Below are 13,946 nucleotides of genomic sequence, written 5' to 3' on the forward strand. Positions count from 1 at the left end.
TGGTTTGCTAGTATCTGTGGTAGCTGGGCACGTCGCCTCATTGGTGTGCTAGTGTCTGTGGTAGCTGGGCACGTCGCCTCATTGGTTTGGTAGTGTCTGTGGTAGCTGGGCACGTCACCTCATTGGTTTGCTAATGTCTGTGGTAGCTGGGCACGTCACCTCATTGGTTTGCTAAAGTCTGGGGTAGCTGGGCACGTCGCCTCATTGGTTTGCTAGTGTCTGTGGTAGCTCGGCACGTCGCCTCATTGATTTGCTAGTGTTTGTGGTAGCTGGGCACGTCACCTCATTGGTTTGCTAGTGTCTGTGGTAGCTGGGCACGTCCCCTCATTGGTTTGCTAGTATCTGTGGTGGCTGGGCACGTCCCCTCATTGGATTGCTAGTGTCTGTGGTAGCTGGGCACGTTGCCTCATTGGTTTGCTAGTATCTGTGGTAGCTGGGCACGTCCCCTCATTGGTTTGCTAGTGTCTGTGGTAGCTGGGCACGTCGCCTCATTGGTTTGCTAGTATCTGTGGTAGCTGGGCACGTCCCCTCATTGGTATGCTAGTGTCTGTGGTGGCTGGGCACGTCCCCTCATTGGATTGCTAGTGTCTGTGGTAGCTGGGCACGTTGCCTCATTGGTTTGCTAGTATCTGTGGTAGCTAGGCACGTCCCCTCATTGGTTGCTAGTGTCTGTGGTAGCTAGGCACGTCTCCTCATTGGTTTGCTAGTGGCTGTGGTAGCTGGGCACGTCACCTCATTGGTTTGCTAGTGTCTGTGGTAGCTAGGCACGTCTCCTCATTGGTTTGCTAGTGTCTGTGGTAGCTGGGCACGTCACCTCATTGATTTGCTAGTGTCTGTGGTAGCTGGGCACGTCGCCTCATTGGTTTGCTAGTGTCTGTGGTAGCTTGGCACATCACCTCATTGGTTTGCTAGTGTCTGTGGTATATGGGCACGTCGCCTCATTGGTATGTTAGTGTCTGTGGTAGCTGGGCACGTCGCCTCATTGGTATGTTAGTGTCTGTGGTAGCTGGGCACGTCGCCTCATTGGTATGCTAGTGTCTGTGGTAGCTGGGCACGTCGCCTCATTAGTTTGCTAGTGTCTGTGGTAGCTGGGCACGTGGCCTCATTGGTTTGCTAGTGTCTGTGGTAACTGGGCACTTCGCCTCATTGGTATGTTAGTGTCTGTGGTAGCTGGGCACGTCACCTCATTGGTTTGCTTGTGTCTGTGGTAGCTGGGCACGTCACCTCATTGGTTTGCTTGTGTCTGTGGTAGCTGGGCACGTCGACTCATTGGTTTGCTAGTGTCTGTGGTAGCTGGGCACGTCACCTCATTGGTTTGCTAGTGTCTGTGGTAGCTGGGCACGTCGCCTCATTGGTATGCTACTGTCTGTGGTAGCTGGGCACGTCGCCTCATTGGTTTGGCAGTGTTTGTGGTAGCTGGGCACGTCTCCTCATTGGTATGTTAGTGTCTGTGGTATCTGGGCACGTCGCCTCATTGGTGTGCTAGTGTCTGTGGTAGCTGGGCACGTCGCCTCATTGGTTTGCTAGGGTCTGTGGTGGCTGGGCACGTCGCCTCATTGGTTTGGTAGTGTCTGTGGTGGCTGGGCACGTCTCCTCATTGGTATGTTAGTGTCTGTGGTAACTGGGCACGTCACCTCATTGGTTTGCTAGGGTCTGTGGTGGCTGGGCACGTCACCTCATTGGTATGTTAGTGTCTGTGGTAACTGGGCACATCACCTCATTGGTATGTTAGTGTCTGTGGTAGCTGGGCACGTCACCTCATTGGTTTGCTAGTGTCTGTGGTAACTAGGCACGTCGCCTCATTGGTGTGCTAGTGTCTGTGGTAGCTGGGCACGTCGCCTCATTGGTGTGCTAGTGTCTGTGGTAACTGGGCACGTCACCTCATTGGTATGCTAGTGTCTGTGGTAGCTGGGCACATCACCTCATTGGTATGTTAGTGTCTGTGGTAACTGGGCACATCGCCTCATTGGTATGTTAGTGTCTGTGGTAACTGGGCACGTCACCTCATTGGTATGTTAGTGTCTGTGGTAACTGGGCACGTCGCCTCATGCACAGAAGGTTTAACACCACAAATTGTGAGCTGCATCCTCTTATGTGCAACTAGGCAGAATAAGTCCCTTTCCTCGGTGCTGGGCTAATCAGAGAGACTGAGTGCTGGGGGCTGAATGTTCTGCTCAGGGTCCTGTCCTTTCCCTTACTGTCAGAAGCCCAAATTACGGATGTGAAAGATTTAATAAGAACAATCCTTTACTCTACAGGCTACATTATCAGGACACGTTACATTATTGTCCTGTACATGTTTTATGTGTACATCACAGACAGATGTGTGTCCTGGGGACAATGCTTATCTCACCGTTATCACAAGGGAGGAAATGTGCTCGTACCTAGATATAAGAAGGAGGGTTCTCCAGCGCTGGTAGAGGGTAAGATCAGGTCCTGGGACGGTGTTGGGGTGTTCCGCGCCCCCTGCAAACTATACATTTGCGCCTTTCTACAAATATTTCCTCTTGACATATCTCTCTACAATGTCTCAGATTTTGAAATGTAACGTGCAATATGTTGTAAAATAAAGGCCCCCATACACGGCACGATTTTTTACACGATATGGGCGTTTTCGATGGACCGTAACGACCAATTGTATAAAAAGTGGTGTTCTCCTACACGATTACGATGCCAATGCACGTCCCCTGCGTCGTATATCGTCATCGTAGATCAAATGGTTTTGCAGAAAGATTTTGTCGGATCGTGTACGATGCGACACACGTCGTTCGCACTTTTGCTGATGTACAGTGTCCCCGGCCACTCCCCTCCTCCTTGCATCGTGTGGTTATTCGCTGCATACGATATATCTTAAACGATTTGCTACCGTTTAAGATACATCTAACCGTATGGTCGTTGGCACAATCGTTCCTCTTCTTTACACAAATCGCACAGAATGTCACGGGAAGAATTTTCAAGGGAAGTCGAATGCGAGATCGGATCTTTTACAAATGGCACCGTGTAGGGTGGACTTAAGTGATGCGATTCCTGTATCTGTACTCACCTTGTTTGTTAAAAAAAAAAAAAAAATGTCCCCATTTTATATGTTACCTTTTATGCACTATAGATCTCATTCAGAGCCGCTTGCAAAAAGCGAGCGCTCGCTCTGAATGAGGGTGGCCAATTTTTTTTTTAAAAGCCGGCCTCCTGACCACTCTCTAAGCTGTGGGTGACCACCCACAGCTTTTGCGAGCGGCCAGGTGATAGTCGCGACCATTGGGCTTGCGACGAGACCCTTGTGGTAGGGTCTCGTCTGCCGCAAGCCCCAGTGAGCTTCCGGCTCTAGTAGAGCCGGAAGCTCACTACTGACATCACTGGTGATGTCAGTAGGGCCGCCCACAAACGGCAGGCGTTCCTTCAGGAACGCCTCCGTTTGTCCAGCCGCCCCCCCCCACCCTGCCTACAAAACGGGACGACCTGTCGATCAACATCGACAACCACCCCGTTTGTAGCGAGCCCCGGAGTGAGTGCATTTCTCACTCACTCCGGGGCTCGTGCATGTGCGCAATGCCCCACCATCAACCCATTTGCGAGCGCAGAGCGCTTGTGAGCGGGTCTTAATCAGACCCTATATGTTTATATGCAGGTGATCTAATAGCTTAGACTCGGCCAGGGACAGGCAGCTGCCGGCTGTCTCTTGCTCACTCATTGTTTGGCCGGTCCTCCTGGCGTTGTGGTGCACAGCTGTGGCAGCTCCTCCATTGCTCCTCTTCTTGGGCACACCACACACAGAGAGCGTCAGTGTGCGCCTGCGGCGTGACATCATTGCACGTGTAAACTGGTGGTCTGTATGCTATTTGCTGGCAGTGGCGCGGACCACCCCTGAGTTTCGCCCTAACAGGCCGGTCTGTGACCCTGCTGCGCTGGCCGCCTGTAGTCTGCCTGTCTCACTTGGTTCTAAAAGAATAATACATTCTCCCAATTCTACATTACATTCAATAGTTATTAATAATCTTATTTAGGCGCTGATTTGCTTTCTGTGCCCTGTAACAAGCCGGTTATTCTTTAGTGAAGTAACGGTTAAATATTTCACATTGTTTTCTTTCCAGCAGTAAATCGGTCTATTTAGGTTAATTATTGATCCCCAGTTACATTAACATGCATTACGCTCTGTTCTGTGGCTGATAAAGCCGGATCAATAAGAACCAGTTTCCTATGTACATAATGAAAGACCTTTCTGATCTAGTCCAGCTGCTGTATCATTAATAACAGCCACGTTTACACAAATTATTTATCCACCTCGTTCTCCAGCAACTAATAAAGTCATTTGCTCAAGATCATTCCTCAGCTGCTTGAATAAGACTTTCTTCTTATTCCGTGGGCTATAGAACTAATGGGCCTATGCAGTAAGTAGGGCATGGAGCTACAATTCCATGGGTAATAGAACTAATGGGCCTTTGCAGTAAGTAGGGCATGGAGATACAGTTCCATGGGCAATAGAACTAATTGGCCTATGCAGTAAGTAAGGCATGGCGATACAATTCCATGGGCAATAGAACTAATGGGCCTATGCAGTAAGTAGGGCATGAAGATACAATTCCATGGGCAATAGAACTAATGGGCCTATGCAGTAAGTAGGGCATGGAGATACAGGTCCAGTAGAACGAATGGGCCTATGCAGTAAGTAGGGCATGGCGATACAATTCCATGGGCAATAGAACTAATGGGCCTATGCAGTAAGTAGGGCATGGCGATACAATTCCATGGGCAATAGAACTAATGGGCCTATGCAGTAAGTAGGGCATGGAGATACAGGTCCAGTAGAACTAATGGGCCTATGCAGTAAGTAGGGCATGGAGATACAGTTCCATGGGCAATAGAACTAATGGGCCTATGCAGTAAGTAGGGCATGGCGAAACAATTCCATGGGCAATAGAACTAATGGGCCTATGCAGTAAGTAGGGCATGGAGATACAGTTCCATGGGCCGTTGTCTCCATTCATGTGAGACTTTCATGCAGATACCTCTGTCACCAGGGGCCCAGTTATTAACGATTGCATGTGCAATGTGATCTGGGTGATATTAGTGCCCATGATAGCATTGCAGTAGGCGATCACAGCGCCCGCTCTGTCCCTGTGATGTGCCGGGAGAGTAAGTGACCGCAGTAGCGTTCTCTTCACTCCTGAGCCGGGGATCTACAGACCACACATGCACGGTGACCATTGCCGGGGGAACCCTCTCCCGACTATTTATGCTGTATGTAGCCCTTAGGCTCAGCAGCTTACACCATCTTCAGATATCGGAGATATCTGCTGCGATACATCCATAATACTTCTGGGTGATACTTTATATTTGCGGGTATGCCCCCGAAAAAAAAAATTAGTGGAATACTCCGCAAATGATAAATGAGCCCCTATGGGGGGAGGTGCAATCCTGACATTTCTCATACATATATATATATGGCCAATCAGTATATGTGTTGTATGCAGGTATTTATTATTATTCATTCTAAACCTTTATTGTATAGCGCTGTATAGGGCATGTTCTTAATCATTCACTTTATCCACTTTTGTGACATGTTTATGAGCTGGCGTGATATGCTGGAATTTATTACATGATTATGAATATAATAACCCTTTTTGGGCTGTAGTGTCACAGTTTAGAAAGGAAGACAAATATATAAGATTCTAAAAATTTGTTTTGTTCAGACCACTCAGATATTTATGGCAAATATTTGATATTTGAAAATAAAATTACTAATTTCTACACTTTGTTACATGTTATGTGTTTCCAGTTACGTGTTACTTTGTTACATGTTATATGTTTTCCAGTTACTTCTTACTTTGTTACATGTTATATGTTTTCCAGTTACTTCTTACTTTGTTACATGTTATGTGTTTTCCAGTTGCGTGTTACTTTGTTACATGTTATGTATTTACCAGTTACTTCTTACTTTATGTTTTCCAGTTAATTCTTACTTTATTACGTGTTTTGTTTTTCAGTCACATGTTACGTTTTCCAGTTAATGTTTACTTTGTTTCATGTTGTGTTTCCATTTACTTTGTTACATGTTACTTGTTACAAGTTTTCCAGTTAATTTTTACTTTGTTACATGTTGTATTTTCCATTTACTTTGTTACGTTATGTGTTTTCCAGTTACTTTGTTAAGCTATGTGTTTATAGTTACTTGTTACTTTGTTACATGTTATGTGTTTTCCAGTTACTTTGTTAAGCTATGTGTTTATAGTTACATGTTATGTGTTTTGCATTTACTTTGTTAAGCTATGTGTTTATAGTTACTTGTTACTTTGTTACATGTTGTATTTTCCATTTACTTTGTTACATGTTATGTGTTTTCAGTTACTTGTTATTTTGTTACATGTTATATGTTACTTGTTACTATGTTACATGTTATGTGTTTTCCAGTTACTTGTTGTTTTGTTATATGTTACTATGTTACATGTTATGTGTTTTCCAGTTACTTGTTGTTTTGTTATATGTTACTTGTTACTTTGTTACATGTTATGTATTTTCAGTTACTTGTTACTTTGCTACATGTTATGTTTTCCAGTTACTTGTTATTTTGTTACATGTTATATGTAAGTTACTTGTTACTTTGTTATGTGTGCTTCCAGTCATGGTTACGGTTCTGTAATTTTTCCGGTAGGTCTCTCCTCGGCGCTGCTGGAGGTTCACGTGGAGCAGAAAACGGTGACCGCGGTGCAGGGACAGAGTATAACCCTTCCCGTCTGGTATTCCAGCAGTTCAGAAGAGAAACCGTATATCACCTGGTTTATACAGCGGGCGCAGACAGAGCAGATACAGGTACAGAGAGTCTTTCCCATGTCTATGGTACAGAACCCGGGAGTCTGGTTATTCTGCCTGGAATGCTAATGACAGGATCACACCCTATATTCTATATATTATCTTGTTACAGGGCTTTACCTCATTTATGATGGTTCTGCTAAGCCTCCTAGCACAAGTCACCATTTAGTACAGTTCCATTATTTACATTCTCTTTCCATAATCACTTTATCTACTCCTACAACGCTGCTGTCAATCTTATTGTGATATATGCTAATCATCTCAACACGCAATAGAGCTCATAGCCTGCATAAAATGGTGCCCATCCCAGCGTACTGTATATAGGGCCTCATTTAGTAATGAGTTTTATCACCAAAACGAGTGATAAATGTCACTCTGTATGATAATAGTGCTCCAGCCAATCAGCTCCCAACTGTCAACTGTTAGAAAAATGACAGTGTGGAGCTGATTGGCTGGAGCACCATGTATCATACACAGTGATACTCGTTTTGGTGATTTAACTCATTACTAAATGGGGACCATAGTCCCCTTTGTAAGGTAGTATTAAGCAAAGAACGTATTGGGCGGTCCGGATCTCCCGTCTAAAGTGACAGGAGATCGCGGGCCGCTATTCAATTGATGCCGTTTTTCGTGCTGATCGCGCCCATAGAGGTCAGGTTTAGCCGCGTAAAGCAGCTAAACCCGACCAAAGTGCTGGGCGCGACCGCGAAAAGTGATGTTTGGGCGCCCAAACAGGTCACTTTTCGCACATTTCAGCTCGCGCCCAACAGGAGCAAGAATTGAATAGCTCCATCTGGCGCATTAGGGGCTGGAATCAATTGAATTCCGCCCATTGAGTTTACACTAGCCAGTCTATGCATCTGCTGTCATACTGCTTTATTACACTAGGTGGCAGCGCAGGACTCCTACCTTTTAAACCTCAGGATATTTGTGTATTTGTAGCTCATATGGGGAATAGATACATGAGAACTATAGTGTAACAGTTTATGTTTAATAAAGGACAATGTTGTAAGTCTCACCGCTATAATGTTTTGGATGTATCCGCATAGCCCAGTGACCGGCTCGTTCTTGGTTCTCTGATTTATGCTCTTGCATTTGCAGATTCTGAAATACATGGATGGAGAAGTTGACATATCTGCAGATTTCAGAGGCCGGCTGAGCTTTGTCCACCCCATGCCTGCAAAAAACATTTCAATAGTAATTAACAGAACTCAGGCCACGGACTCCGGGCAGTACCGATGTTATGTCAATGTGCGCAATGACAACAGTATCGGCAGCGGCAACATCGGCGTGATTGATGTGTCCATTCTGGGTAAGAGCAGGATGTGGTGTCCCCACCATAACAGGAAACGACAGCACACAGTTAATAGAGCTGATAATCGTCTGCAGGAAGTCAGCGTTATTAATAACTTCCAGCTCTCGGTACAATGGAGGGTGGGCAGAGGATGTCAGCCATTATGGAAAATGCCATTGTCTGGGAGGTCTACAGAGGGAACAGTATATAAATAGCATTAAATATCATACAATGGACAGTTCAATAGACAGAAAACAAAACTGCCGCACGTTTCTGTTATCATTTTTTTTTTGTATGGTTCCGTAGAGAAAACAACAGAAAAGAGGGCCTTGCTCACAAGAGCTTACATTCTAAAGGGGGTGTGGAGGGACACAAGGGGAGAGAAGGGAGCAGAGGCTGGAGAGTCAGGTAGGGTACACGTTGTTCGTGCGGCAGTCTTGCCGATGGTCGGGGCGACTTACCTTCACCCCGGACCATGCAAAATTGACCGTACACATTTACCCAATGTAATGAACAATGGAACGATACCTCATTCCATCCCCCGCATATGATATCGCGTGATTGGCTGTGCAGCACGACCAATAACCCGATATCGCATGCAAGCGCACAATTAGGCATACACCCTGCACGATATGCACCATTTTTTCGTTCAGATTTGCCGATATCGTGCAAGTGTGTACTCACCCATAGGAGGAAGGGTGCTAGGCCTGAATGAGACATGAGGCTTAAGGGAAAGAATAAAGTGAGGGAGGCTGGATGAGAGTCTGTTGGAGCGTGGTAGGGTATCCCTGAGGTTGGGAGCAGCGCGGGAGAAATCCTGAAGGCGATCAGGGAGGAGTAGAGGAGGCGATCAGGGAGGAGTAGAGGAGGCTGCCATGTTGTGCGGAGTCGGCAGGAGGTTGTGTGAGTGGAAATGAGGATGGAGTGGAGTAATATGGAAACCAGGTGATTGAGGGGTTTGTAGGTGAGTGAGCGGAGTTTGGATTCTGTATAGGATAGGGAAGCAGTGGGGTGACCGATGTGGTGGCAGAGGTGGGGCGGTGATACGGCAGCCGCGGTAAGGATGGATTTAGGAGGGGTCAGGTGTGAGTGGGTTACGCCAGACAGGAGGAGGTTGCAGTAATCCAGGCGTGAGGTTAGCGCATGGACGTTACTTATAGCCGCTGGACACATTACAGAGGTGAAATCATCCATCAGGACTGGGAGATGGAGTAAACAGATCACTAAATCAATACAATAAGCATCAAAGTTATTCAATATATTGAAAATATTTTGAGCAAAAAAAATATATATATTGATAGGTCTTCACAAGTGTATATTTTGCCAAAAAAAGAGAATGGTCCTTTTTATCTATTTATAAACAGCTATTTATATAGCGCACACATAAGCCGCCGCGCATTATAGAGACTATTTAAATCTTTCACATCAGTCCCTGCACCATGGAGCTTACAATCTATATCCCCTGCCAGGTGGAGACACACTGGGTTTTTTTTTCTGTGTCAACCACAATTATCCTATTAGTATGATTTTAAATTGTGGGAGGAAACCGGAGCACCCGGAAGAAACCCACACATACACGCGGAGAACGTATAAACTCCACACTTATAGTGCCTTGGTGAGGGAACCCATGACCTGTTCTGATACATACAATAAATGTACTGGCTGCACAAGAGATATCTGATCCTCCTCTGCCACCTAGTGTACATATGGCGGTACTACTATCTTTCATGTTAATAATCCTCCCTATTCTTTGGTTTGATGAAGGAGCTCTGCGATCGTCAGGGAAACAGATCATTTTGTGCAGAGTCAGACGCAGCGGCGATGCCGGCCACAGTGGAGAAATTTGATTTTCTTTGCATGCACCCAGAGTCGCAGCAGCGATTGAGGCGCATGGTAGATGCGTGGTCTGAGAAGTGTTTTAAAAATGTAGTATGCGTTCCTGGGTGGTCACTGGGAGGCGGCTTAGTGTGCGCACGGAGATGGGGCGTGTTGTGGGAGTGTCACCAGTGTGTCGCAGATACACAGCTGCGAACATTGGAGTCCATACTGAGACGGATAATCTACACCTGTCACAGGGCTGCACATCAGTAAGATGCACCAGGGGTTATTACAGCGTCTGAATGGCGCTCACAGTGGGTGTGTCAGTCCTCGCACACTTACACACGGCTACGCACCAGGGAAGGGCTTGTAGCGGTATTGGCACACATACTCAGGCCCATTATGTCGTAAACGCATTGTGGGCCTGATTGAGCAAGCAACGCAAAGGAGAGAACGCACGCACTTGGCCGATTGTTTTTGTAGTGCGCGTGCGTGAACTAGCCAGTGCGATCGGTTAAGTGTACGCAGGCTGTGAGTAAAGGGAGATGGGCGACTTAATATGGGGCTGGGCGTCTGCCTCTTCTGCCGCGGTCTCCGTGCATATGCATTGATTAGCATATTCGCGCAGCGGCCGGGTGCGTGCGTTCTCTCCTTTGCGTTGATTGCTGAATCAGGCCCTGTATCAGCTACAAAGATCACTGTGTCCCGTTACCAGCTGATCGTATTAGACATTACTTGTCCATGATTAATAATAAGATTGTTGCTCCTCCTTCCAGGGCAGACTTACCGTGCCGCACTTGCTCAGATTAATGGTAAAATCAGTCTTGTACAGTGTGCCTGTAATATATGGCAGAGAGTTGGGCAGCGGGTACAGTGTGCCTGTAATATATGGCAGAGAGTTGGGCAGCGGGTACAGTGTGCCTGTAATATATGGTAGAGAGTTGGACAGCGGGTACAGTGTGCCTGTAATATAGGGCAGAGAGTTGGGCAGCGGGTACAGTGTGCCTGTAATATATGGTAGAGAGTTGGACAGCGGGTACAGTGTGCCTGTAATATAGGGCAGAGAGTTGGACAGCGGGTACAGTGTGCCTGTAATATATGGTAGAGAGTTGGGCAGCGGGTACAGTGTGCCTGTAATATATGGCAGAGAGTTGGGCAGCAGGTACAGTGTGCCTGTAATATATGGCAGAGAGTTGGGCAGCGGGTACAGTGTGCCTGTAATATATGGCAGAGAGTTGGGCAGCGGGTACAGTGTGCCTGTAATATATGGCAGAGAGTTGGGCAGCGGGTACAGTGTGCCTGTAATATATGGCAGAGAGTTGGGCAGCGGGTACAGTGTGCCTGTAATATATGGCAGAGAGTTGGGCAGCGGGTACAGTGTGCCTGTAATATATGGCAGAGAGTTGGGCGGCGGGTACAGTGTGCCTGTAATATATGGCAGAGAGTTGGGCGGCGGGTACAGTGTGCCTGTAATATATGGCAGAGAGTTGGGCGGCGGGTACAGTGTGCCTGTAATATATGGCAGAGAGTTGGGCAGCGGGTACAGTGTGCCTGTAATATATGGCAGAGAGTTGGGCAGTGGGTACAGTGTGCCTGTAATATATGGCAGAGAGTTGGGCAGCGGGTACAGTGTGCCTGTAATATATGGCAGAGAGTTGGGCAGCGGGTACAGTGTGCCTGTAATATATGGCAGAGAGTTGGGCAGTGGGTACAGTGTGCCTGTAATATATGGCAGAGAGTTGGGCAGCGTGTACAGTGTTCCTGTAATATATGGCAGAGAGTTGGGCAGCGGGTACAGTGTGCCTGTAATATATGGCAGAGAGTTGGGCAGCGTGTACAGTGTTCCTGTAATATATGGCAGAGAGTTGGGCAGCGGGTACAGTGTGCCTGTAATATATGGCAGAGAGTTGGGGAGCGGGTACAGTGTGCCTGTGATATATGGTAGAGAGTTGGGCAGCAGGTACAGTGTGCCTGTGATATAGGGCAGAGAGTTGGGCAGCAGGTACAGTGTGCCTGTGATATAGGGCAGAGAGTTGGGCAGCGGGTACAGTGTGCCTGTGATATAGGGCAGAGAGTTGGGCAGCGGGTACAGTGTGCCTGTGATATATGGCAGAGAGTTGGGCAGCGGGTACAGTGTGCCTGTGATATATGGCAGAGAGTTGGGCAGCGGGTACAGTGTGCCTGTAATATATGGCAGAGAGTTGGGCAGCGGGTACAGTGTGCCTGTGATATATGGCAGAGAGTTGGGCAGTGGGTACAGTGTGCCTGTGATATAGGGCAGAGAGTTGGGCAGCGGGTACAGTGCCCCTGTAATATACGGCAGAGAGTTGGGCAGCGGGTATAGTGTGCCTGTGATATACGGCAGAGAGTTGGGCAGCGGGTACAGTGTGCCTGTGATATAGGGCAGAGAGTTGGGCGGCAGGTACAGCATGCCTGTGATATAGGGCAGAGAGTTGGGCAGCGGGTACAGTGTGCCTGTAATATATGGCAGAGAGTTGGGCAGTGGGTACAGTGTGCCTGTAATATATGGCAGAGAGTTGGGCAGTGGGTACAGTGTCCCTGTGATATATGGCAGAGAGTTGGGCAGCGGGTACAGTGTGCCTGTGATATACGGCAGAGAGTTTGGCAGCGGGTACAGTGTGCCTGTAATCTATGGCAGAGAGTTGGGCAGCTGGTACAGTGTGAACGGTCCATCACGTCTTGTGCCAGCTGTAACACATGATGATAAATAACGCGCCTGTGACGTATAACCACTAATTCATACTGTCTGCTCTCCCAGTTCCTCCTTCCAAACCCAAATGTCACATCCAGGGGAACGCGTATATCGGAGCCAACGTCACGCTAAGCTGCAGGTCTTCCACGGGGGAACCTACACCCACCTACTCCTGGATAAAGAAAGCATCAGCCAACGTGGTCTACTTTCCTCCTGCTCACGGTATGTCCGGGGATGTGGGGCATGGTGTTATATACAGTGTAACCGTACAGTACCCCAGGGCATGGTGTTATATACAGTGTAACCGTACAGTACCCCAGGGCATGGTTTTATATACAGTGTAACCGTACAGTACCCCAGGGCATGGTGTTATATACAGTGTAACCGTACAGTACCCCAGGGCGTGGTGTTATATACAGTGTAACCGTACAGTACCCCAGGGCATGGTGTTATATACAGTGTAACCGTACAGTACCCCAGGGCGTGGTGTTATATACAGTGTAACCGTACAGTATCACAGGGCATGGTGTTATATACAGTGTAACCGTACAGTATCACAGGGCATGGTGTTATATACAGTGTAACCGTACAGTACCCCAGGGCGTGGTGTTATATACAGTGTAACCGTACAGTATCACAGGGCATGGTGTTATATACAGTGTAACCGTACAGTACCCCAGGGAATGGTGTTATATACAGTGTAACTGTACAGTACCCCAGGGCATGGTGTTATATGCAGTGTAATTGTACAGTACCCCAGGGCATGGTGTTATATGCAGTGTAACCGTACAGTATCACAGGGCATGGTGTTATATACAGTGTAACCGTACAGTACCCCAGGGCATGGTGTTATATACAGTGTAATTGTACAGTACCCCAGGGCATGGTGTTATATGCAGTGTAACCGTACAGTATCACAGGGCATGGTGTTATATACAGTGTAACCGTACAGTACCCCAGGCAATGGTGTTATATACAGTGTAACCGTACAGTACCCCAGGGCATGGTGTTATATACAGTGTAACCGTATAGTATCACAGGGCATGGTGTTATATACAGTGTAACCGTACAGTACCCCAGGGCATGGTGTTATATACAGTGTAACCGTACAGTACCCCAGGGCATGGTGTTATATACAGTGTAACCGTACAGTATCCTAGGAAATAGAGCATGGTGTTATATACAGTGTAATCGTACAGTATCCCAGGGCATGGTGTTATATACAGTGTAACCGTACAGTACCCCAGGGCATGGTGTTATATACAGTATAACCGTACAGTATCCCAGGGCATGGTGTTATATACAGTGTAACTGTAC

At 47.2% G+C, this 13,946-nt stretch overlaps 1 protein-coding gene across 1 annotated transcript in view; it reads left to right on the forward strand.

Moving 5' to 3' along the window:
• The window catches only part of ESAM (endothelial cell adhesion molecule), a 100,981-nt gene that overhangs the window by 70,392 nt on the left and 16,643 nt on the right, over window positions 1-13,946 (forward strand). Inside the window, exons 2-4 of the mRNA XM_088481805.1 lie at window positions 6,647-6,804; window positions 7,906-8,116; window positions 12,696-12,851. Of these exons, the coding sequence (XP_088337931.1) occupies window positions 6,647-6,804; window positions 7,906-8,116; window positions 12,696-12,851 (525 nt within the window). The remainder of the gene's footprint in view (window positions 1-6,646; window positions 6,805-7,905; window positions 8,117-12,695; window positions 12,852-13,946) is intronic.

Source organism: Taudactylus pleione, unplaced genomic scaffold (assembly GCF_031769625.1).
Source record: "Taudactylus pleione unplaced genomic scaffold, aTauple2 ptg000278l, whole genome shotgun sequence".
In the NCBI taxonomy this organism is placed as follows: Eukaryota; Metazoa; Chordata; class Amphibia; order Anura; family Myobatrachidae; genus Taudactylus; species Taudactylus pleione.